Consider the following 25,772-nt stretch of genomic DNA (forward strand, 5'->3'; position numbering starts at 1 on the left):
TTAATCACCATATGTGCTTTTCATTAATCACCATATGTGTTTTTTTTTATTAATCACCATATGCGCTTTTCATCATATATCCTTTTCACCATATGCGCTTTTAATCGTATGCGCTGCGCTTTTTATCATATGCACTTTTCATCATATGCGCTTTTAATCATATGCGCTGTGCTTTTAATCATATGCGTTGTGCTTTTCATTATATGCACTTTTCATCATATGCGCTTTTAATCATATGCGTTGCGCTTTTAATCATATGCGCTGTGCTTTTAATCATATGCGTTGTGCTTTTCATTATATGCACTTTTCATCATATGCGCTTTTAATCATATGCGTTGCGCTTTTAATCATATGCGCTGTGCTTTTCATCATATACATTTTTCGGTGCTACATAGGTATTTCTCATTTCCGGATATCATTGACTGATAATCATATCCATTATGATATATATCAGAGAAACTTAACAAATTTTTCTTTGATTTGGGAGAAAACAAAGCATTGTTTATCAGAAAATTCGTACCATATGATAATATGAATTTTTGCCTTTTTCGTTCCTTATATCAAGTTTGCAAGACCTGATATAGTATTTATGATTCATTCATTTGATTTAAATCAATGAAATATTTCTTATATTTGATTATAGTGTGTATGCTACCATTATCTACAATACATAGGTCTTTACACTTTACGCTATATTATATGCAAAGAAATTGAGAGTGGAATTAATCAAGGACTTGTGGTTCTAACTTTAATCAATGATACGAAGTCTATTATGAGGACAAAGGCTGCTGCGAAGAGGGATCGATCAACACACACACGAAGCAACAATACTTTGCTCATGTGTTTTCTTATTGTTGAAAAATGTATGGTTAAATGGATTTATGTGTTTCAAGTTTTATCAATATTTTATTTTGGGATTTTTTTTATTTATTTGGACAGCCCTCTTAAACCATGTGCACAAAAAAAAATATTTTTAAACTTTGAAACAGGTGCATTGATGTACTTAGTTTACACTGATCAAAATTTTTTTAAATGTAACAGCAGATACATGGACGATCCATGTAATTTTGTCTTATTATTATTATTATATTATTCTTGGAATGGAAGGAATATATGTGTGTGTGTATATATATAACTAGAAATAGGAGGTGCGCTTCGCTGTGCTCTGCGATTTTTTTACAGCATGATGTTTAATATGCAAATATTACGATACTGTATAGATTCTCATGACTTAAAAATTAAAGAATTAATTAAAATATTTGAACTACTTATCCAGTATTCGTGCAGTTCTATGTTTCATCAAAGAATGTACAAATTATATTGAATAATGTACATGCTTGTTAGTATTATTTTAAAAAATTATATTGAAGGGTTCCTCTCATACCGCTATTCTTTATTTTTTTTACAACAGTAAAACAAGTTAATTATATATTTATATGTAGAGGTGGAGCTTTATTTGAGTAGCGTATGTATTTACAACAACAAAACCCGTTAATTATCTTCTGGGTGAAACTTTATTTAGGCAAAGGAGGGGCTCTCATTTCTTCTAAAATATAGATAAATAATGAATTATTTAGCTCTTTGATTTTAGGCTTTTGAATCTGAAAATCGAATCATGATGATCATGGGATCATGATGATCATGGGATCATGATGTTCAATTGTGGTTGGCTCATGGATTAGGAAGGTGTAAAATGATTGATTGATGTTGTAAAGGGGTGTCCCATGATGCTTGTTTTCAAACATGAAAACAAAATGTATCAGTAAAAAAGTAAAAAAGTAAAAAAAATATGAGTGGGTCAAAATAGAAATGAATTTAGATTATATCACCTTTGGGCCACCACCTACCATTTTTGACCATGGAAAAAAGTTGTTTAAACGACAAATAATTCCTAGTTGTCTCCCTTTTTGTATTTGATGTAAAGCGGAAAACGACTTTTATATATATATATATATATATATATATATATATATATATATATATATATATATATATATATATATATATATATATATATATATATATATATATATATATATATATATAGTCATTACATTAGCAATAATTCATTCTTGCTTTATTCCCTTCAATGATTGTTTTAATAGTACTAAGTTGAAGAGGTCTCAGGTTCGAATCCCGTCTAGGGCGAATATTTAGTGGTGGCCAGGGATGGGTTGAAAACAGCCAGAGAGTAATCCTGCTGGGCTGCGTACATTAGAGTATGGGGTCGGATTACTCGCCCTCCCGGGTAGCCCGAACAGAAAAAACCTTCTACCTTTACCTTTACCTTTACCTAAGTTGAAGATGAAACAACTTTATCATACATACTTCATATTATTCTTAAAGAAGCACCAAGTTGAGAATTTTGTATAGCCAATAAACAATCTTTTTTGCTCCTTTATCTATAATTCGCAATTTTTTTTTTTTTTTCGGTTTGATCATATGTTCATCATTTTGTTAATTTTTTTTTTTTTTTTTAGAAAGAAGGAGTAAATTCTTATTAAAGAATGGTGTACCTACTGATTACAATCGATAGCATAAATAATAAATTTTAAGAATAAATATTAGTATGCATGAAATAAATAATGATTAATTGCATAAGTAATCATAAATATTAGATAACATAAATATAAATGTTAGTGAAATTAAGAGTTAGATTACAGAAATATAATTCAGGCGGTATAACCGACCATATATAACTTAAATAACATAAATATAAATGTTAGTGAAGTTAATAAAAGTTAGATTACATAAATATAATTCAGGCGGTATAACCGACCATATATAACTTAAATAACATAAATATAAATGTTAGTGAAGTTAATAAAAGTTAGATTACATAAATATAATTTTACTTATGATGATAATAATATTTACCTTACTAATAAATAATAGAAGATATCGTTAAAGAATTTCATACCTTGATTAGTGACTTGTGCTTGCTTAGATAAACCTTGATTATACGGAGCACTTCGTGCTGATAACGTGTTATAATTCAGTAGTCTTATAACTACCTTTAGTGATCTGGTTCTTGACTGTGGACTATTGATAATTATTAGAAGATAGAGAGAAAGAGAGTACATAGGAAAATATATCTCAAGAAGTGTATATTATGTAATATCACATGGTACATATTTATAGTACATATAATTACTATTCAATTTTGGATTCTTATGATAATTGGCGGCCATCACTTTTGACAAGTTCATAACAATTTCTAATTTATTATTAACATTATTACTTTTGTCGCTTCTATTCGTAATTTGTCATAAAATATGACTTGATATATTGCCAAAAGGGTTCACCAATTCTCATTAGCATCATTTTTCTATTATTATTTGAGTTCATACCACAACCAAAGAAAAGTTATAGTTTGTAGTTGATCACATGTTTGTGAAACTAAAGAGCCAAAGATTCGTAATAAAGATATAAATAAAGTTAGGTTAAAGGTGACATTACTGGTAGATTTCTTAATCGATCAAAGTAATCGTCTTAACACAAGAAACCGTTGCATCACGTAAAAGTTAATAAAGCACGAAACACCACCACGAATACTTCTTCACAATCGTCTAGTCACGAATATGATTGATCGACGACCAATGATACACTAGTCGATACACAATCGGTATGGACCAGCAGGACCTCGACTGGTGCCGATACTGAAATCGTGTCATGGTACTATTGGAACAAACATTGCATCAATGGTCCTTAAACATTGCCAACTAAGACTGAATCAAAGTTAAATGGATACACACACTATCCAAAATAAGTAAAGGTATGGTGGACCTAGAGAATAACAAACAACCTTCATCTCACCTCAAAATTAGTTTCTAGCCCCATCCCTATTGAAGATCACCAACATTTAATAAATTAGGGACCACTTTTCCTTCTTTTACTCATCCATTTCTTCAAGATTCAGCAAGAACCACACCCATAAAAGTTCCAAAACCTCAAGATCAAAACTTTTGTCACCTACCCAACCATACAACTCTAAACAATGTAACCCAAAAACTAACACACCAAGATCATAACTTTAGCTACCTAAAGCTCAAAACTTGTCACCTAACCATCAACACAATTCTGCTTTTAAACACCAATTTGATTTAAACAGCAATCTAGTGTGAAAATATGTTGCTAAATCACTAACAACTCTTTTTGGGACACAAAGTTATATATGCAGAAAATTAGCCATCTTGGATAAGTTGTTATACGTTTGCTAAAAACAACATATACAAATTAAAAAAGTCTCAACTGGATATACTTTAAGATGCTTCTGACAGAAAACTAAAGAATTGAACAAGAAAAGATAACAGAGGATCAGGTAGAAATACTACAAACCATAATAGAATATTCCATTTATTTATTTATTTATATATTATAGATCATAGATGATATTTCATATTATTATCATCAAAAGCAGTTAGTAAAAAGATGGACCCTTACACCAAAAAAAACACCAAGGGGACTTTAGCCTACCATCTCATCTTCTTCAGTATATATTTTTCTTCTTTTTTTCTTTTTTCTATAATTTCCCTGGTACCAAAAAGACCAGCAGGAAAACTAAAAACCAAAAACAAACAAACCACAAAATAGTCAAAACACCAAAACCTTTCAGGGTCCAGTTCATCTAATAATCCCATTACATCCAAAGCATATCTCCAATTGGGTTCATTTTCATCATTCATGTTAAGAAAATCAAGAACCACAAATTCAAAATATGATCGAAAAAAAACCGGGATAGACGAATTGGAACCCAACTTATCAATCGCCTTCGATCACCGAAGCTAAACCGCTAACCACTTTACCTCCAGACTTAGGAATCTTCGGTTTAACCTCAACTGGCTCCCATTGTTTCACACCATCCTTTGATTTATCCTCTTCAAATTCGTCCATAAAATTAGCATCAATCGGGTCCGAAACAGGGCTGGACTTGATTGTCATATCATTAAAAGACTGATTATTAGCATCAGTAGGACAATTAATCATTCGATTGCAAGGTGAAAGCCATTTTGCTTTAACATAATCAGCTCTTCGCCATGGTGGCAAAGGCATTCCTTTCTTCTTCAAGCTCTGTTTTGCAGCATCAGAAACTACATTGATAATCTTTTGAAGACGATCTGGAGTACCAACAAATATATGAGGCAGCATTTGAAGTACAGCTTTGTAACTTTTGGTTGATCTTGCTATTTCGAATTCGGAGCGAAAATCTATGTCAATTATCAAACGATCACCACCTTCTATCACAGCATCTATATACTCGTATTCCCCTGTTCATACCCAATTCCCAAAAATTATAATCAAAATCAAAATCAATCACCAAATACAAAACAAATCGCATAGTGAAAATACTACACTGATCTAGTGATCTCATTAAGTTCATTCAAAGCAAATTAGTTGCAAGCTGTATAAATTAAACAAAGACAATTATATGACTAGTCATTTATCCTACCTTACTTTCCATATAATCAAATCATGATCAAAACAGTACACCATTAAACAGTCAAGATTAAAACTTTATCATGAAACATAAACTTACAAGGTATAAAAAGCGAGTACCAAGATCACAAATTTCAACAGGTTAATTAGTTGTGAACAAAAGGGTTCATGCAGTGACAAGTATCCTCACTTACTTTCCATATACATATAACAATCCAAATTTATAACATAAATAGACTGCCAAAATCAAATCTTTATCACAAATTAAATATGTTACAAGCAAAGATTAAAAATTTTATAAACAGAAACAATAAAATTACCTGCAGGATATGTAGAAGTTTTATCCCAACGAGATTTACATATAGAAACAGTGTATCCAGTAGCTAAAAGTCCATCAGTAACAATCTTTCTACTAATTTCATCTTTCCTTTTACAGATCTTGTTTTTTTCCACTATTTTTGCAACATCAGCCAACATATTCCTTTCATACACCGTCTCACAAACCACCAAACTCTATATACACACATTAAAAAATAAATAAAAAATATACATTTAATTCAAAAGATTATATTATATTATAGATTAACTATAATAGCAATAGCAAAATCAAATTAAATGATTATTATTATTATATACCTTGAGAGGATCAAATATATCAGCGAGTGAACTGTTGTTAGATTTACCAAAGCAATTAAAGGAATCAAAGTCATCATCAGAACCATCAGTACTACAATAACAAGAAACAAAGGGCTTCTCTTTCTCATTATTTTCTTCTAGAAAGTTCTGGACCAATTTATCAAGACAAACAGAGCTCGGTTCGAGCTCGGGTTCATCATTCCGTTCACTGATTGCCGTTAACACGGACCTATCGGCAACAGACGAACCTCTTAAAAAGCTCGAAAAATCGAACAATCGATGTAACCGGGACTTCGGTACAGTTTTAACCGATTCGAAACACTCCGGTGTACTCGAATCAATCGGTTGTATCTTCATAGTTAACGGCATCCACAAAATTAAACTTGAAACTTTAGAAACCCTAATTTTACACAAAACCTCAACTTTTTTGATTTTATGACAATTTTAATTGCTGTTATAGTAAAAAGACAGCGTACAGAGTAAATCACAAAATCATTACCTATAAACCTGCAAAATTGATAGATTTTATGCTATAGAACTAACATTTTTATGTATAACAAATATATCTATATCTATTGTAATTATTTTGGCTTAGGGTTTGTTAGGTTTTATAGGCTAAGTAAGTAGTACGTCACCAACAGAAATTGTAAAATCGCCGGTAAGAAAATTGAAAAATTGAGTGACGGTGGCCGGAAAACTCATCCCCGGCGAAGTCATTACAAAAGTTTATTACAACAAGTCGCCGGCGACGATCGGAGTAAAAGTACAAAATATTAAAAGAGGTTTGGGTTTTTTTTTCTGAGGTGATGAAAGAAGTGAAGACCGGGTTTAGGCTTTCTATATATAATAATAAAGATAAGATTATGATTAAGTTTAAAATATAAAATAAATATAAAAAATTATAAAGTGGTTTGTATTTATTGCTGACGTGGATATTTTATTGTTTACGTGGCAATAATCCCCCCAGTTTCCCATTACCATTTTAACGTCCCGTTAAGTTGACATATTGCCCTGACTTTTTAACGGAGTACTCAGTCTACCAACCGTAAAATAAAATGTGATACAGTAAAAATAAATTTCTTCCTGTTACAATGTTAATATACATCCCCCAATTATAAAATGTGATCACTCTTTTCGTATACCACAAGAATAAGGTTTTTTTTTTTTTTTTTTTTTTTTTTTAAATTTGCTAACGATAGCCTTAAAATTTGTCATTAAGATGCATAAAAAAACTTGTAAACGACAGTTACATTTGATTTATTGTGGCAGTTATTGAATTGTACAAGTGTATTAATGTATTATACACCTTAACGACAGCCTCAAAGGCTATCGTTAACATTTCATTTTTTTAAAGATGTTTTTATATGAATAGTATAGCAAATATTATAACAAGTAGTAAGTATTTAATAAATGGCCAAGTTTAAAAATCAATAGCAATTTAAAGGGAAACAGGGTAGGCAATTTTGGTCGTAATTACGGAATATATAAATTTGTGCATATATAAATTTTTTTATTTTTTTTAGTGTTTTACATCTTGATAAACTGTAGTAGTTTGTTAGGCAATTATATATTATATATATACATATATCTAACAGACAAAAATGATGAATAGTATATGGGCATTTTCGACTCTTCACTTTTTTTTACTAAATTTCATTTTACCAATAAAGCTCCTCAAACTTTTTTCAAAAATTCAAATTGACCCCCCAAACAGGAGGGTAAAGTGTCAAATAATTGTGTTCATAAAAAATCTTAAATAAACTTCACCCAAATATTCAATGGGTCATATCTTCTCGCTCGCAACGAATTAAATTTTTCCGACACCATCGTTAAACTCGAAATAATTTTAGGAACACAATGTCATTAACTATTCGCAAAACGGATGCTTTTTAAAAAGCGCTAAATATTTGGGGTACTTTTCATACACGTTGATTTTGCGTTAAATTTTTAAAAGTCGAAAATTCCATAGTGAAACGCAGAGATGCACATATATTGTTAATTTAAAATAACATTTAAATCTTTCACGGGTTATACCTTTTAGTTCGGCTCGAGTTGCGCTTCAATGACATCATCGTTAGCCACGAAATAATTTTACAAATTAAACGCAATAAAATACATTGAAAACTGAACCCCCGGCGCGAAGCGATGGTTCGAAAACTAGTTAGATCCATGGGCAAAAGGTTAAATATATTACGTGTGTTATAAAACTTCTGTTCTGCATTTATATTTACTACGAGTAATTTTTTTTTCTTATTCATAATTCATAATTAGGTCTGTTATAAATATAAATAAATAAATAATAGTATGTATGTATATATATGTTATGAATAGATTATGTATTCCATTAAACCCGTGGGTTCGGGTACAACTCGTGATACGGATAAAAATACCATTTGAACGGGGGCTCACGTTAATGGCATGGGGTGCCTTGCAAAAACAATGCCAAAATTGCGTGACCTTTTATTTACGAGAATACCCTCATTAAACTCATAATATTCCACACTAATGAGTGAAAAAGTTAAATAATTTTAGGGTATTCTAGTCATTGAACAAAAAAGGAGTCGTTGGTGTTGGTTTTGTTGAGTACTTGTACCTGTTCAAACTAGTAGGGGTAATGACGTAATTTTCGTTGATAATAATTAATAAAGCAGTTTCTTGGAAAGTTGAATACACGGGTTTTGAATTTTCAGCTAAAAACGACGCCGTTGTTTTCGCTTTTAAGGGTATATATGTCATTTATCGTTAGTCCATGACGTTCGAGGAGGTTCGGCTTTTGCTTTCAGCTGGAATTTACACTTTTGGTGTTTGCTTTTTGTTAATAATGGTCCTTGAAGAATATTTTTGCCATAAAAGGTCCTCAAATCAAAAAACACGTCAATTAGGTGTCCCAAATACTTGTACCATTAACCTATCTCAAGTTCGACTCAAAACTTTAAATGAACAAAAGATTAACCATTAGTTAGCATTTTCAGAGCCGTATTGTTAATTTTAAAAACTTTGTTCAATAAGTAAAATGAACATCCTTGTAAACGAAAAATTTTCATATATATACAAAGAATAAGTTCTAAATAACTTTATAAATAAATTAACCATATAATGTGTTGTTGTGTTATATTTTTTGACCCCTTTAAATATTGGACCTTGTACGATTATACGAGTACGTTTTAATAACCGACCCTAAACATTTCATTGAGCAGAATTCAATTTGTCCACTTTAATTATCAATAATATATTTCATTATTAAATATTAATTGACTAATCAGTGATTTAGTGGTTTAAATTTTCTAATGATCTCTCTAAAATTGATAATCTATTATAATCATAACCATTATATAAGATATGCGATATATAAGCCACGTAAACAAATGATATGAATGAATATAATTATGTAAATAACTTGTTCGTTTTAATTAACTCATTGTTTACCTGTAACTTTCACGATTATTAGAAAATTTAGATAATGTATTGTAAGTAAATAAAACCTCATAGTTAGGGGATAGTTAGTAGGGGATTGATCAAGATATAATCAACTTTTGAGATAAGGAAATAAGTAAAAATCACTTTTAAAATTTCATCAAAAATTACTATTACTATATTACCTAATAGACAAAAAAGATGAATAGTAACTAAGGACATTTTCGTCATTTCACTTTTTTCCCTTTTTTTAAATCACTATATACATTAAAAGAGAGTCTCGATTAGCTAACAGATATTTTTAAAACCCCCTTAATTACCATTAGATTAAAAAATTACATTATAATACCCCTTGATCCAACGATCCTTAATCATTCACTAAAAATATTAGCTAATAAATCAAGTTTACATACATTACATCCCTAAAATACCCTTTTTAACTATAAAACAGAGATTCACGTCATAAAAAATAAACCCTACTTCATTATCTAAACAAAAAACCCTAACTTCCTCCCCTAATTCATCCGACACTTATCAAGATAATCATTGGAAAGCGAATTCACGATACATACAGGTATTTTATTTTGGGTTTTTCAATTAAATGTTTTTATTTAGTTGAATTAATTCTGAAATTTCAAAATTTTTTTATGTTCAAACCCTAATTAAATCGAGATATTAGAACTGCTATCGAATCTAATAAAAGTGGTAGAATTGATCTTGTGGTTTGAAAATTTGATAATGGTTTTCAGTTTAGTTGTTTGAAATTAGCTATCTGATGTGGGAATTATTCTTCAAAACCCTAACTTGAATTCATGATTGGAAAGCATATATTCGTCAGGTCCTTCCTCCTATCTCATTTATGTTTATTGTTAATTAGTTGTTGTACTCAAAAATATACGTATACACTCAAGGTATATTGTTAACTTGAATTTATGTTTATTGGATGCACTCAAGGTACTCGATTTAAAGTCGATGATATACGTATACATCCATGGTACACTTGATACAATAGCACGTGGAAAGAAATTCAAACAAGCTAATTGTTCTATTTTGTAGTGGTGTAAAGATGGTTAACCAGTTGTTAGATGGAGTTCATATAGGCTTAGTAGCTGAGCCCCGTTCATTTGGACTTCTTTTTTTACTGATATTGCATAACAGTAATTGAAACTGGTCATATATTTCATTTTTCATGTTGCATTTTGGAGTGAGATCTTCTCAACATTGGTAGCATTTCCTTTGATGTCAAGAAGGCGCAGTAGATCCAACCGTTAACAATCACCATGGTATGCTCAATGACCATGGTGTTAACTTTTCTTATAAATTCATTCTTGTCGAATTTCAGGTGGGTCATTGTCATTGTTATTGTGTGGGTTATTACCATTCTTGATACTTTTACTGCTTAGAGTTTTAGTTTTTAAATTTCTTTTTTCTCTATCATCATCTTCTCCGTACATCATTGTTGCTCAACCCAAGCTTATATGCCACAATAATTTCGAATGTTTTAGTTTTGATTTTGTACTTCCTTTATTTCAATTCCCAGTTGGTAGTTATCTACAAAAGACGGTCCATCTGATGTTCTATCATTGAATTGGGTGGTACCATAGGTTACTTATCGTTTATAGAGGCTCTTGGACAATTCTCATATCTTGTTGGTAAATAATTTTCTTATGCTTAAAGTTTATTGTAAAAGGGAAAAAAAGATGATACATGCTAAATTTATGCAACACATGTCTTTTAGGTGTCGAAAACTTTTACTTAATTCATGCGGGACGTGTGCCCGTTCTAAACGTTGTTGGTGCACAAGTGAGTTTAAAATTAAATAAATGTCAGTTTATATTGAACCGCACCACGAAGGAGCACTTTAAGCCCAAGGCCTTTCTGACCTGTTAACCAATTTGACTGACCTACTCATGTTGCCACTTCTAAGGTTTGATTCATTATTTCTTTTGGAGTAGGGGATTACACCGAGTGCACCAATTTAATTAAGTATAAATATTCGTACTATGCAGATCGTAAGAAAGTAATGCATAACACCAAGAGCTAATTCAAACTGGAGAGTATCTCTTTTCGGAAGTAAGTTTTCATTTCAAGATTTTTAGTTTTCACTTCCTCTTTGTAACTTATGTTTCCTAAACAGTTATTCTATTATTTATTACACTGAGTAGCTTGAAATTAGTGTTCATGTTTTATGAATATTTTTGAAGTGTTGGTTGATAATTAAATTAGGGATTATGATACAGAATTTGAAATACTTATTATAAAATGTCGATTTCTGTAGTAATGGATTTTCTGACTTTGCATCTTATGTTAATTGTGACTCTTAGGTTAATGGAAAATATCAAAGAGTGAGTTTCTAAATGTCAGTTGTTCTTTGGTAGAGAGATGGGTATATTGTGCTTATCGTGTTTGAGACGATGGAATATTCTGGTAACATTTTTCTGGATTAATACTAAATGCATATTTAATATAATTACACACTTGAGTATAATATGTGTGACTAATCCAAGGTGTACATTAGTGGTTCACGATTATAATAATTTATATTTTTTGGCACACATGGACAAGCTTTATTTTGGTGTCGGTTGCACATGTACCTTTTACTGAAGGTTCACTTTGTAGATACCTGGATGAAGTGGCTTGTCAAATGCAAGGGTTACAATCTTTAGTGTGGAGCAACTACCTTACAAAAGATAAGCAGGTGGTTCATTTTAACTTCTTGACTTTTTTTTAATTTAGTCCCTAAGCTTAAATTCCATGCCAAGGATGATTTTCTTTCCTTTTTATATATTTTTCTAAATATTTATGAATGACCATAGCAAACACCAACATGACCTTTCGATAAGTGGGATAAGTGAGAACTTTTACTACTTTAGAATATTAGATGCATAATATAAGGCTTGATAGACGCTTTTCAAAACCTTGTTTAGTAACACTATATATCTATGATTTAATTAATACTGATATATTCTTTTGGAGGTTTTAATATTTTTAAATGGGTCAATGTCAATTCTCAAGGAATACGAGTCCCTTCAATCTGATGATGTTGATGGTGGTGAGCAGAACCTGAAGGTAAGGGCATGTATAATTGTTAGTTTTACCGTTACAATCTTGAGTTTTATTTCTCAAAAGTTATGAAATGGTGGCAAGAGCTAAATATTAAATTTTTTAAGCCTCTAAAATATCTACTTTCATTAGAATGTTAGGTGGATGACGTTCTCTCATATCTATAGATAGTAAGGGGACTGACATTTGTGTTTTCTATGGTGAATTTTTAGTATAGATATATGGCTTTGAAGCAGTCAAAATAGTTGGGTCTCGTAACACGTTAAATTAATGCAACCAAATGGGTAATAATCTGTACAAATTAAAAATGTATGGGTCACGTTGTGTCTAATCATCTTTGGCACGGGTGCCTATTCAAGTTTGACCCAAATTTTGTTGTTCAACACCTGATTACCATGTTAAAACATAAACACAATTGCTAAATTTTTATATACGCTTTAGTATAAAAGGATTGGGAAACAAAAAGATATAGAAAAACATTTGCTCAAAAAATACACTTTACTATGGTGGTAATGGTTTGAACCCTTATATTAAAGTAACACAAATCGACCCATTTTTATTATAAGCGATTCATGATTATTTTTCTTTTTGCTGCAAGTGGAATGCTTTAAATTAATTTCTATATTGAACGTTTGCCATATATGATGAGTTATAAGTTCATATGTACATAGCGTCATCTGTTGTAAATCTTCTCAAAAGTCAGGATAAAATATTAAATAAAGGCATTAAATAAGATCTTGAGTAACAATTTTTCTATTATTGTGCTGAATAACAGGTTATATTGAATATTGATGTTCATGAGAAAGAGACTCATGAGAGCCGTGGACATGGGAATATGATCAAAAATGTGACGATTCGCTCCAAATTCATATGGACGAACACGTCATTCATCGATTTCATTGCGAGGTTTTGACCTCTATGTGATACGTTTTGTAACATTGCATTCGTTTGTAAAGGTATTTCATAAATGAATATATAAATTCCAAGTTTTTAACATCTGATGATTCCTACGTATAGATAATCTCCATTTAAATGGTTTACAATAATACATCTGTTGACAATACAGTCAAAATAAGGTACATGGTAATGGTTTGGTGAATGCAAGTTTCTTGTATATAGCATGTATGACTCCAAGCACATATCTTGTATCACGTATAAGCAAACAGCGGAAGACTTCTAGAATCCTGAGAATAAACATGCTTCAAGTGTCAACACAAAGGTTGGTGAGTTCATAGTTTTAATATTACACATAATCCGTATATCAATGTGGATTACAAAAGTTCAGTTGTTTTATTCAAAACGTTTATCAATAGGTTTTACATAAAAGGTGGATCACAAGATTTCAGTTGTTTCATCCGAAACGTTTATCAATCGGTTCTACAAAATTGAGCACCCTGGTAACTAAACTTAACGTATATATAATTTGTACCCTTTGTATAATCATCTTAATAATACACGCAAACCAACGTGTACGCTTCTCAAATAGCATACGTCCGTTAAAAGGCTAGTGCTCTAGCTCAGACGGGGATATCAAGCCCTATGGATCCATATATAACTACTCGCGCCCACCAGTTCTTATAACCGGCAGTTACTAGTTACCAAAGCTAAGGGATTTTCGGTTCAAACTCAGTGTAGAATTAAGTATGTACTTGTGTCCATTGTTTAAAATAAAGTGCATGTATTCTCAGCCCAAAAATGTAGAGAGTAAAAGGGATCATATGAAACTCACGCATATAAATATTGTATATCGGTTAATAAAGCATTTGCATGTATTCTCAGCCCAAAAATGTAGAGAGTAAAAGGGATCTTATGAAACTCACGCATATAAATATTGTAAATCAGTTTATAAAGCATTTGCATGTATTCTCAGCCCAAAAATGTAGAGAGTAAAAGGGATCATATGAAACTCACGCATATAAATATTGTATATCGGTTAATAAAGCATTTGCATGTATTCTCAGCCCAAAAATGTAGAGAGTAAAAGGGATCTTATGAAACTCACGCATATAAATATTGTAAATCAGTTTATAAAGCATTTGCATGTATTCTCAGCCCAAAAATGTAGAGAGTAAAAGGAATCTTATGAAACTCACACAAAATCAGTTTTAGTATTTGTATCCATTTAGTAAAACAGTTTATAAAACTGCGCATGTATTCTCAGCCCAAAAATATATGAGGAAAGGGATCATATGAACTCACAGTTTAATATTGATATACAATATTGCAGGAAAGCACGTAGACGCATCGGAGATGATAAACACGAGGTTTGATTCACAAAAATACCCCCGAACATTACCCATAATTTCCTTGGCAATAACTCATATTTTCCTTAGCTCTTTCCCGCTCGAAAACATATTTTGAAATCATTTGGACATTACCTCGTCGTAGTATTTTATGTGTAATACTAATAATACAAATACTACTAATAATAATAAGATTAATAATAATATTAATCTTAATAATAATAATAATAATAATAATAATAATAATATAAATTATAATAATAATACGGAGTAAAAATAAAATGAAAAAAAAATGGAACCAGTCGAGCTTTTATAGGTGTCTCCTGAATTCAGACCCCATGCGATCGCATGGGTTCTGTGCCTATATGCCATGTAGCAATTCACTGTAGCAAAGTCACTGTAGCAAAGTCAATTTCACTGTAGCAAATAGTGATTTTCGAAAACACTGTAGCATTTTGAGTAATGTGGCAATTTGAAAACACTGTAGCAAATTAGTGTTTAACTGGTTCATCTTAAACGCTTTAGTTAACTTATCTAAATATCAATTGAATCAATAAACGAATGTTGCTATCGTTTATTATATATATGTATATATCTTTTTAATATACATAAATCAGTTTTTAAATACACATTGGACGTTATTTATAAATAAATTTTAATAATAAATATTTCAACTTATCATATACATTCAAATAGATATTTAAACCAATAAGTTTAATGTACGGTATCAAACAATTAATACATTGTTACCTTTTCATGTTATAGTATATATGTATCTTTTTACATATAATTGTTCGCGAATCGTCGAAAACAACCGAAGGTATTTAAATATATAAAAGTAATTCAAAAATTTTGAGATTCAGTTTTACAGACTTTGCTTATCGTGTCGGAAATGTTAATCATACAAAGATTAAGTTTAAATTTAGTCGAAATTTCTGGGTCATCACAAAAAAGCTTCTTCGACATTTACTGAAGAACATACTTATATTTAAGCAAATGGGAATGGGTATGATGTTGCCGTAAGATTGAATACGCCCAATGTTACATATGGGAAGTGCTTTTCAAGTTAAATTACTTTAGTATACACGATAATGCACAGACTCAAGATCGGTGGAGATGGAACAACCCTTGTTATGTAATGGAGTATCAGTTTTCACCAAAGCACACTGATGATATGTATGATTGAAAGTGGAGCTAAGCAAGTGTTGAAGTAGAGTTTGAGCATTATGTGGTGTTACTTGGTCAAATATTCAATCATGTGAATTTAGTATTTAAAAGTCATACGTTGGCAATGTTGAAAAAGAGCACCCTTCATCAGATGGATAATTAGCACATGATGGGTTATTTTTGTAACTTCACTGTAGTGTCCACCATTATGATGGTCCTTTATGTTGTTGTGCATATATTTATATGTAGGCCGACTATAATGTGACGACCCGGAAATTTCCGACCAAATTTAAACTTAATTTTCATATGATTTCGATACGATAAACAAAGTCTGTAATGTTGAGTCTCAAAAATTTTGAAACTATGTTTATATATTCATTTGACCTTTGACAGTTCTCGACGATTCACGAACAACAAATTGTAAATAGATACATATCTTCATAATGATTGGAAATATAATTCTAAATAAAATATTATTTAAGTACTAGAAATAAACATTTGAACTAAAGATGTAAAATAATAAAGAAAATGATTAAGTAAATATTAAAACATATATATATATATATGATTTCTATAAAGAAGTATTATGATTGAAGTATATATAAAAGATATAAATATTATATGTATTACATATAATATAATTATTATATATTACACAATTAGTAAGATGTAATATTAATATATGAAATTACAAATTAAATTATAGTGGTTATATTACTAAATTTATGGTAAAGTAGAAATATTAGATATTAAATTATATATATTATATAACTATTAAATACTACATGAATAATAAAGTGTAATATTAAAGGTAATTACAAATTAAAATATAGTTGTTATTATTACTTTCCTTATTATAAATAATACTAATAATAATATTAATATAAGTATTAGTTATATTATTACTTTCAATAAATAATATATAGATATGAAAACTTATATATAAATTGATATAGTATTATTATAATTGATATTAATAATAATATTGTTATAAATAGAATTTGTTATCATTATCATTAGTAATGATATAAATATTATTACTAGTATATTATTAGAAATTTGTATATATATTAAGAGTATTATTATGTTATTATATTTAATAATATTCAGTATTAGTATTTGTATTATTATTTATTATTAATAAAATTATTATTATTATTATTAATTTTATATAAGGAAAATCAAGAAAAGAATCAGATTCAGTTTCCTATAACTATCAATCTGTTTATAATTTTGTTTCTGTCTTGAAAATCAGTACAACTCGTGAAATTTAGAATCACAATACATCCACATTCTGTTGAATGTCCATATCTGTTTTCATTATTATTACTTTTTTATTTCGTACTGATGAAACAGAACTGGTCGACCACCATTGCTTTAAAATCCAAAGAAGTGTACTATGTTATTGAAGACTTATTCAATTCATTATTAACATTATCAATTATCGATTAAAACTGTTTTTAATCAGTGAATTTAACAGTAAAGATAGAAAGAAACAGGCCGCTACCCTGTTCTTGAACTATGAAGATCAAAAGCTCGATTTCGTTTTATTTTTCAAAATCTATTAATGAAGTTTGTTGGAAATCTTTCACTTAAACTATCTGTAAATTTCTAACCTTCAATTCCTTTTCTTGATTTCTAAATCGTGAGTCAAACTTTCAAACTCTAAAAGTCAAACGTTGTTCTCTAATCAAATTGAAGTTTTAGGGATTGTTTCAGATTAAATTGAGTATTCAAAAAGTTTCTATAGGTGGTTTACTACCTAATTCATGTTTAAATCGTAGCCTAAAACTAATTCAAATTCAAAAATCAAGTTTGATGTGCAACGTGTTCTTGATGTCTGTTCATCTCAAATAATTTATTTTCTGTTATTACATCTAATTCAGTTACGATACCAGATGTTTTGGCTTCGTTTAACAATCCTAAAAACACATAATTAAATTTCTGAGAAAATGATTTGGGTTATGTTCGAGTTAAAGGCTAAAGAGGATGAAGAAAATAGAACATAAAAAAAATATCAGAGTTAAATACAAACAGATTCGGTATTAAAACAGAATATGAGTGACAACCCAATGGTTAATTGTGTTTGCGTGTTTGCGGGAGGTCTCGGGTTCGAATCCGGTTCGGGGTATTCTTTTTCTAAACAAGCCTTGGAGGTAGTTTTCATTTTTTTATTGTTATTGTTGTTATTATTATTATTATTATTATTATTGTTATTATTATTATTATTATTATTATTATTATTATTATTATTATTATTATTATTATTATTATTATTATTATTATTATTATTATTATTATTATTATTATTATTATTATTAGTATCATTAATGTTATTGTTATGTTATTATTAGTGTTATAGTTATTAATATCTTATGTATAAGTATTAAGAATTTTATCATGATTATTATTACTAATACATGTATTATTATTATTATTATTATTATTATTATTATTATTATTATTATTATTATTATTATTATTATTATTATTATTATAATTATGACTATTTTTATTATTAACATAAGTATAATTATTAATAATATCATTACTATTATTAATATCCTTAAAAGTATTGTTATTATTGACATTTTTATCATTTAGATCATTTACTATTATTATGATGACTATAGTTACAAATAAGATTATGGCTAATATTAAGTATTAAAAGTTCATGAACTAAAATCATATGATATGGAATAAGTAAATATGTATATAACTATAAAGTTTATATTGATTAGGATACGAATAACCTAACTATGGTCATGAAAACTTATAAATAGAGTATTATATATATGTACGTACAGAAATAAAACTGTTAAAATTTTAAGATATTAGTATATTATGAAGAATGTTATGAAGTAAAAGTATTATAATTAAGTTATAATTTAAGTAATATAATTAAGCTTAAGTAAAAATTATGATTTAAAAAGTATTGTTACAAATGTTAATTCGAAAATTTCGGATATGAAAATAATATTTTGCTAAATAATATTATGTATATATATTAAATTATGATTTAAATGAGCTACTAATTATTAATATCATTATTATCAATATTATTACTAACACTCCTATTAATAATAATTAGTATTATCATTATTATTATTATTATCACTTTTAATATTATTACTAGAATCATTATTAGATGTACAAAACCATATTTGAAGCAGATAACCTAACTTTATAATTATATTTTTAATAAGTATTAATTATATACAATGCATGAATTAAAAATATTAACTTTATCTATATAACATAATATAACAAATATATTATTAATAATAATAATATATAATGTTGTTCGATTACGATTATATGTTTTAATAAATATACAATTAATATAGGTTCATGAATCCGAGGTCAACCCTGCATTGTTCAGTTGTTCAATGTCGTTATATGTATTTTTACTAGAAAATACAATATGGTGAGTTCATTTGATTTCTTTTTACTCTTTATATTTTGAGACTGAGAATACATGCGCTATTTTACAACTACTTTATTAAATGCTTTTGAAATATATTTTGAACTGCGAGTACATGAAATGCTTTTGTAAATGTTTGACGAGATAGACACAAGCAAAACATTCCTCGAATGAATTATTATGCAGACAGAAGTTCTGTGGATTATTATTGAATTAGTTGGACGTGATAATTGCCACTAATTGTTGTGAATATTTTTCCCCTGCTTATTATTGCTTGGTAACCTAAGAATTAGAATCGGGTATGGCCCTAATTCCCGCGAATCCTAAAGGTAGCTACCGGGTTTAACACCCCCACCCAGAATGTTCACTAGACGGAAGAGCTATTGGGCGTGGTGTTTAGTACTTCGAAGTTTATATATTATACAGACGAGATGTTATGTTTTTGGGGATATTATTTATGCGCATTATATGTTAAGGTCGGTTACCAAGCCAAGCTATGAAAGCAAAGTGAATGTTATGTATCGAGATAATGATTTTATACACAGGTTATGTGTCTGTTATTTTTGTGCACGAGATATGTGTACGGTTACTAAGATTTAAGAAAAAATGGTTTTGTACACGAAATAGATGTATTGTATTTAAATCTTGTGGTCTATCAAAATGATGAATTTTATTGCTTATGATAAACCTATGAACTCACCAACCTTTTGGTTGACACTTTAAAGCATGTTTATTCTCAGGTATGAAAGAAATCTTCCGCTGTGCATTTGCTCATTTTAAAGATATTACTTGGAGTCATTCATGTCATATTTCAAAAGACGTTGCATTCGAGTCGTTGAGTTCATCAAGATTATTATTAAGTCAACTATAGTTGGATGTATTATGAAATGGTATGCATGTCGTCAACTTTCGATGTAAAGAAAGTTTGTCTTTTAAAAACGAATGCAATGTTTGTAAAATGTATCATATAGAGGTCAAGTACCTCGTGATGTAATCATATGTTATTGTATTCGTCCTTATGGATTAAGACGAGTCGTGTCATGTGGTATCAGAGCGGTGGTCTTAGCGAACCAGATCTTGCATTAGTGTGTCTAACTAGTAGTTGTTAGGATGCATTAATGAGTCTGGACTTCGACCGTGTCTGCATGTCAAAAGTTTTTCTTTTATCATTTCTAGTCAGAAATTATCTGCTTATCATCCTTAGGAAATTACCTGCTTATCATTCTTAGGGAATCACTTGCTTATCATTCTTAGTCTAGACACATCTTACTGCATTGATTGCATGAATAGTGTATAGACAAAATTCATATCTTAGCGTATCTATTACTGTAAACTTTGCCTGACATATTCCATAGATTCCTCCGTAACTTATGAGATTTTAGTATTATATATGCATATGTAAATTATGTATTGCAGGTGATGTTTCGCGAGGTGTATATAAAATAGTTATTAATTTTAGCAGAAAATACTATTAAATACGATACAATTTTACACAAGATATTTATTTATTTATAGAATGGATATACTTAAACCTTGCTACAACACTTATAGGCAGTGTACCTAATCGTACAGTAGTGTAGTTTTTAGTAAGTCCGGTTCGTTCCACAGGGAATCTTTTTAAACAAAGCTTAACGCTATATTAGTTTACTTTTATAAAAATACAAATATATATATATATATATAAGTAATATTATTATTATAAAGGGGGGTTTTTACCGTTTAATGACCGGTTTGTCGATTTTAAAACTTTAGTCGCAGTTAAAACCAAATGTAAAATATTAAAAATAAATACAAGACTTAAATTAAAGCATAAAGTAAATAACGATAATGAAATTGCGAATAATAAAAGTGCGATAAAATAAACTTGCGATAATTAAAAAGTACGATAATTAAAAGTGCAATTAAATAACAATAAATAAAAGTGCGATAATTAGAAGTGCAATTAAATATAAAATAAAGGAAATTAAATATGAAATAAAAGAATTATGCTTATTTAAACTTCCGTAATCATGATGTTTGACGTGTTGATTTTAATTTTATGCCCATGGGTTAATTGTCCTTTGTCCTGAATTATTTAATATGTCCGTTTGGTTTTTGTCCATAACAGTCCATCAGTCATAAATATAAAGTGCGAGTGTCCTCATCAAATTATTCTTATACCCGAAGTTAAATATTCCAACTAATTGGGGACTTAAACTGTAACAAGATTTTAATACTTTGTTTAATAATTACACCAGGATGTCGACTGAGTGTAACCCAAGGTTTTAATATTTTGTTATCAATTATACCAAGTGTCCTTGTACATAATTTCACCCCTGTTTTAATTATTCTAGTGGCTATTAATCCATTCCCGTGTCCGGTTAAATGAACGATTATTCGTACATATAAATACCCCGCCCATCGTGTCCGATTGAGTGTATATGGTAATTTATAGGGACGCCCAATTGTAAATCTTTATATTAACATTAACAAACTATCATTTAGTTAAACAAATATAAAGCCCATTAATAGCCCATAGTCTAATTTCCACAAGTGTCGTTCTTTTGTCCAAACCCCAATTATGGTACAAAGCCCAATTACCCAATTTTAGTAATTAGCCCAACATCATGATTACTTCGTTTTAAATAAGCATAATAATAACTTAGCTACGAGACATTAATGTAAAAAGGTTGAACATAACTTACAATGATTAAAAATAGCGTAGCGTTACACGGACAGAATTTCGACTTACACCCTTACAACATTCGCTAACATACCCTTATTATTAGAATTATAATTAAAATTAAAATTAAAATATAAATTATAAATATAAATATATCGTATATATGGAGAGAAGAGAAAAATGGATGATGATTACGATCAGAATGCGCGAGCTTTATAGGGATTTTCTGAAATTGGGGCTCCGCGACTCGCGGCCTTTTTGGCCTTCAAACTCCGCGAGTCGCGGAGTTTGAAATTACAGCTCAGATACTTTGGAGTCTTTCTTGCCGACGGATTTATAAATATATATAATATATTAAATAATTATAAGAATTATTTAAATATTATATTATATTTATGTGCATAGTTGATTTGTAATTTTTAGTCCGTTGCGTCGAGCGTTGAGAGTTGACTCATGTCCCGGTTCCGGATTTTCGAATGTCCTTGCGTACAATTTAATATCTTGTACTTTGCGTTTTGAATCTTGTACTCTTGTAATTTTGAGACGTTTCTTATCAATAATTGGAACCTTTTTGATTGTCTTTTGTACTTTTGAGCTTTTTGGTCGTTTGCGTCTTCAATTCATCGAATCTGTCTTTTGTCTTCACCTTTTATTATTTAAACGAATATCACTTGTAAATAGAACAATTGCAACTAAAAGCTTGTCTTTCTTGAGAAATAATGCTATGAATTATATGTTCGTTTTTAGCATTATCAAATATTCCCACACTTAAGCGTTGCTTGTCCTCAAGCAATATCTTCTTGAAATACTAGAATCACTTCTTTATTCTTCACACTTTGTACATCAGTGATTTCTATACGGTGATATAAACAATGGTAGTAACGATATGGTTTACAGTCCCACATGACTATAAGAATTTAGATCCATTAAGGAAATTGGATCTTTATGAAAACATTTGATCTTTTGAAAATTAAATCTAGTTTTTACCCTAGATAAGTTTTCCGGAATAACCCTTTACCGGTGTTTGCAAAATATTTTTGTGGGTTTGGTGGGTTTCAGATTTGAAAATTTTAGCTCAAAACTTGCGGTTTTGTGTCACCCACTTGCTAACCTTGTATTTGGAAAGCAACACGTCCAGTTTACTTGTCCCGTATATTAGCTTTCGGTAAACTACCGTCCGGTTGTAAAGGAAAGCGTTGAACAAGCAACTGTTAAGGCAATGTCCCCTGGCATGCTTTTAATTATGGTCTATAACGTGTCGGACGCAATTACTATCCTTGGTAGGAGCAATAGTAAAGCTCACCCTTATGATTTTTCGGTATGGCACAAGGTCCTGTCTTTGACCACTATGCAACCACCGTTCTTACGGTTGACACCCGTTTTAGTTCAGGTGACCTAATGAATACCAGGTGAATTCCTAGAATTTTACATTCAATGGTAATGAACGCATTGAAAATAGGGTTTTCAGAAAACAAATCGGTTTGTAATTTTGATCAAAATATTTTCTCGTTCAAGCTCGAGTTTAGATATCATTGAATTCCATGAGTTTGAATTCTCAATCTTTAAGGTCAATCTCTATGATTGAGTAATATCAGTCTTAAAAGCTGATTTTTAATCTTTAAGGAGATTATCCTTTCTGGGGATCTGATTCATTAGTCTTATCCGGCTAATTTGCATGGTGCCCCCCATTGTACGAGATAAATCCTTCTCATGGTTAGGATAAATCTGACCACTTGGTGACCCTGTTTAATGCTGAGGTCCGTGGATTTCCTGCTGATTTTAGTGATGACTTTTCTGGATTTTTCGTCAACCTACAGCTGGCCTGGACGACAACTTTATGACCTAAATCAAGAAGCGCGTTTCTTTTTCGGAAGACTTTACTTCCTTTTAATGATGGAATTGATTCATTGTGTAGATCCATCTCTTCTTTTCTTTCATCGGGTAAAACAGTTTAGTTTAGTCCAAAGCAAAAGTATTTTCAGTTATTTGTTACAGATATATGTGACATATGTTTAAGATAACTTGGTAAATTTTCCCACACTTGGCTTTTATTTTCCTTTTTATCGTCCTCTATTCCATTTTAAATGAATTTTAACATTTTGGTTTGTTTCTCAATTTATGTCCTTTCCGAGGTAACAATAATTTCGGTGTTAAAACCTAGTTTTATCGTTCATAAATATGTATAAACATGATTTTGAGTTCATTTAATTGAAAATTTTGAAAAATTTTACTAGAATTGGGTAGTCAGTATATAAGACCAGGGCTGTTCTTTATTATCAGAGAGCACTAGATTCTAATACAACTACTGCTTTACTAGTATTTTTAATGGTAACCAAGTGTATAAAGTAAAAAATTTTAAAATCCGAAAGAATTTAACCCCTTCCCACACTTAAGATCATGCAATGCCCTCATTTGCAAGAAATCAGGAATAATTTAAATTATTGAGGGTGATTTGTGTGAAAATGATTAAATTTTTACCAAAGTTTCCAAATATATTGGCGTTTGTTTGCTGAATGATAAATGGTGCACATCATTTGTTCATTCCGTCTTGTTGTTATTTCACATATATTTTGCATCTTGTCGTCAAAATTAGTTGCTTTTGCTGAACTTAATGCCAGTCTTTGAAAATGCGTTGTTTTACCCTTGTTATTTAGGACGAGGTCGTTTCGGATCGATGTCCTAGTCCGTCCCTCGACAAAATTTTAAAATTTGTCTTTTTGTAGCGATTGTTTTAAAAGCTAAGATTTTTGGGTTTTTTTTTTTTTTATTTATGTTTTTGGCATACTTTAATTCAATAAGATTAAAAATAATGAAAATAAAAGTTCTCGTCCCTCCCTCGGGTAAAGCAATTTCGGTTCAAAGACCTAGTCTTCAACTTACGACGAATTTTAAAAATCATATTTTTAACTTAATGAGATAAAGTAAATTTTTGTTTTTAAATTCACACAACTTAAATATAAAATTCAAAATTAATATTAAAAATTCACACCAAACTTAAAATTTGAAATGCATAAAATTAAAAATTCATATTTTAAAAATAAAAAATTCACACCAAACTTAATTTAAAAATTCATATTATAAATTCATACCAAACTTATATTATGGTTCAAATATTTTCAATTTTAAATATATTGTTTTTATAAAGTTTACAATATTAATTTAAGATTTAAATATTAATTTTAAAAACATGGTAAAAATAAAATTAAAAATCTTTTTGGCTTTTTATCCCACTTTAATCAATCAAATATTATCAAAAATATGTGCCCCTCTTTTCGGTAAAGTAATTTCGGTTCCAAAACCTAATTTAACTCATGACGAATTTTTGAAATATTTTGTGTTGATTGATTAAAGATATTTATACCTTAAGAATAAACGTTAAATTTCGCAGTGATGTAATAAATTTTTGTATGATATCAATAATTTCGGTCACCAAACCTAATTTTATTCAATACCAATTTAATACTTTTTAGCGAACAAATTAGCGTTTATTATCAAAAGGTTAAAAATAAAAATAAAAATAAAAACTGTACAGACATACCTGTGAAATAGATTTCTTAGTTATATGATCTATCCCATTCATAAGATAGTCGGTTTAATTGGTTTTCCATGGCTACATAGGCGTAACCTCGAGCATTCAGTGTCTTTTCTTCTAAACATATGAACGGTCCGTCTCTGCATAAAGTAACAAATTCAGTGTTTGAATAGGTTTGATTATTTGAACATTTAC

At 29.5% G+C, this 25,772-nt stretch overlaps 1 protein-coding gene across 1 annotated transcript; it reads right to left on the reverse strand.

The window, feature by feature from the left end:
- Positions 1–4,499: 4,499 nt before the first annotated feature.
- Positions 4,500–6,874, reverse strand: LOC139899288 (uncharacterized). The gene is made up of 3 exons (XM_071882112.1): positions 6,073–6,874; positions 5,757–5,949; positions 4,500–5,267 (listed from the first exon to the last, which is right to left on the reverse strand). Exons 1-3 carry the CDS (start codon positions 6,439–6,441, stop codon positions 4,762–4,764), a joined length of 1,068 nt encoding a protein of 355 aa, XP_071738213.1. The 5' UTR covers positions 6,442–6,874; the 3' UTR covers positions 4,500–4,761.
- Between the last annotated feature and the right edge of the window lie 18,898 nt (positions 6,875–25,772).

This window comes from Rutidosis leptorrhynchoides, chromosome 3 (genome assembly GCF_046630445.1).
Source record: "Rutidosis leptorrhynchoides isolate AG116_Rl617_1_P2 chromosome 3, CSIRO_AGI_Rlap_v1, whole genome shotgun sequence".
Classification (NCBI taxonomy): Eukaryota; Viridiplantae; Streptophyta; class Magnoliopsida; order Asterales; family Asteraceae; genus Rutidosis; species Rutidosis leptorrhynchoides.

What these genes read in the sequence shown, in the direction of transcription:
- LOC139899288 (XM_071882112.1), bottom strand. Translation starts at nt 6,441, where the DNA reads ATGCCGTTAACTATGAAGATACAACCGATTGATTCGAGTACACCGGAG. An exon ending in ATATATTTGATCCTCTCAAG is followed by an intron (nt 5,950 to 6,072) that starts GTATATAATAAT and finishes GTGTGTATATAG; the next exon opens with AGTTTGGTGGTTTGTGAGAC. An exon ending in AACTTCTACATATCCTGCAG is followed by an intron (nt 5,268 to 5,756) that starts GTAATTTTATTG and finishes GGGTATGAACAG; the next exon opens with GGGAATACGAGTATATAGAT.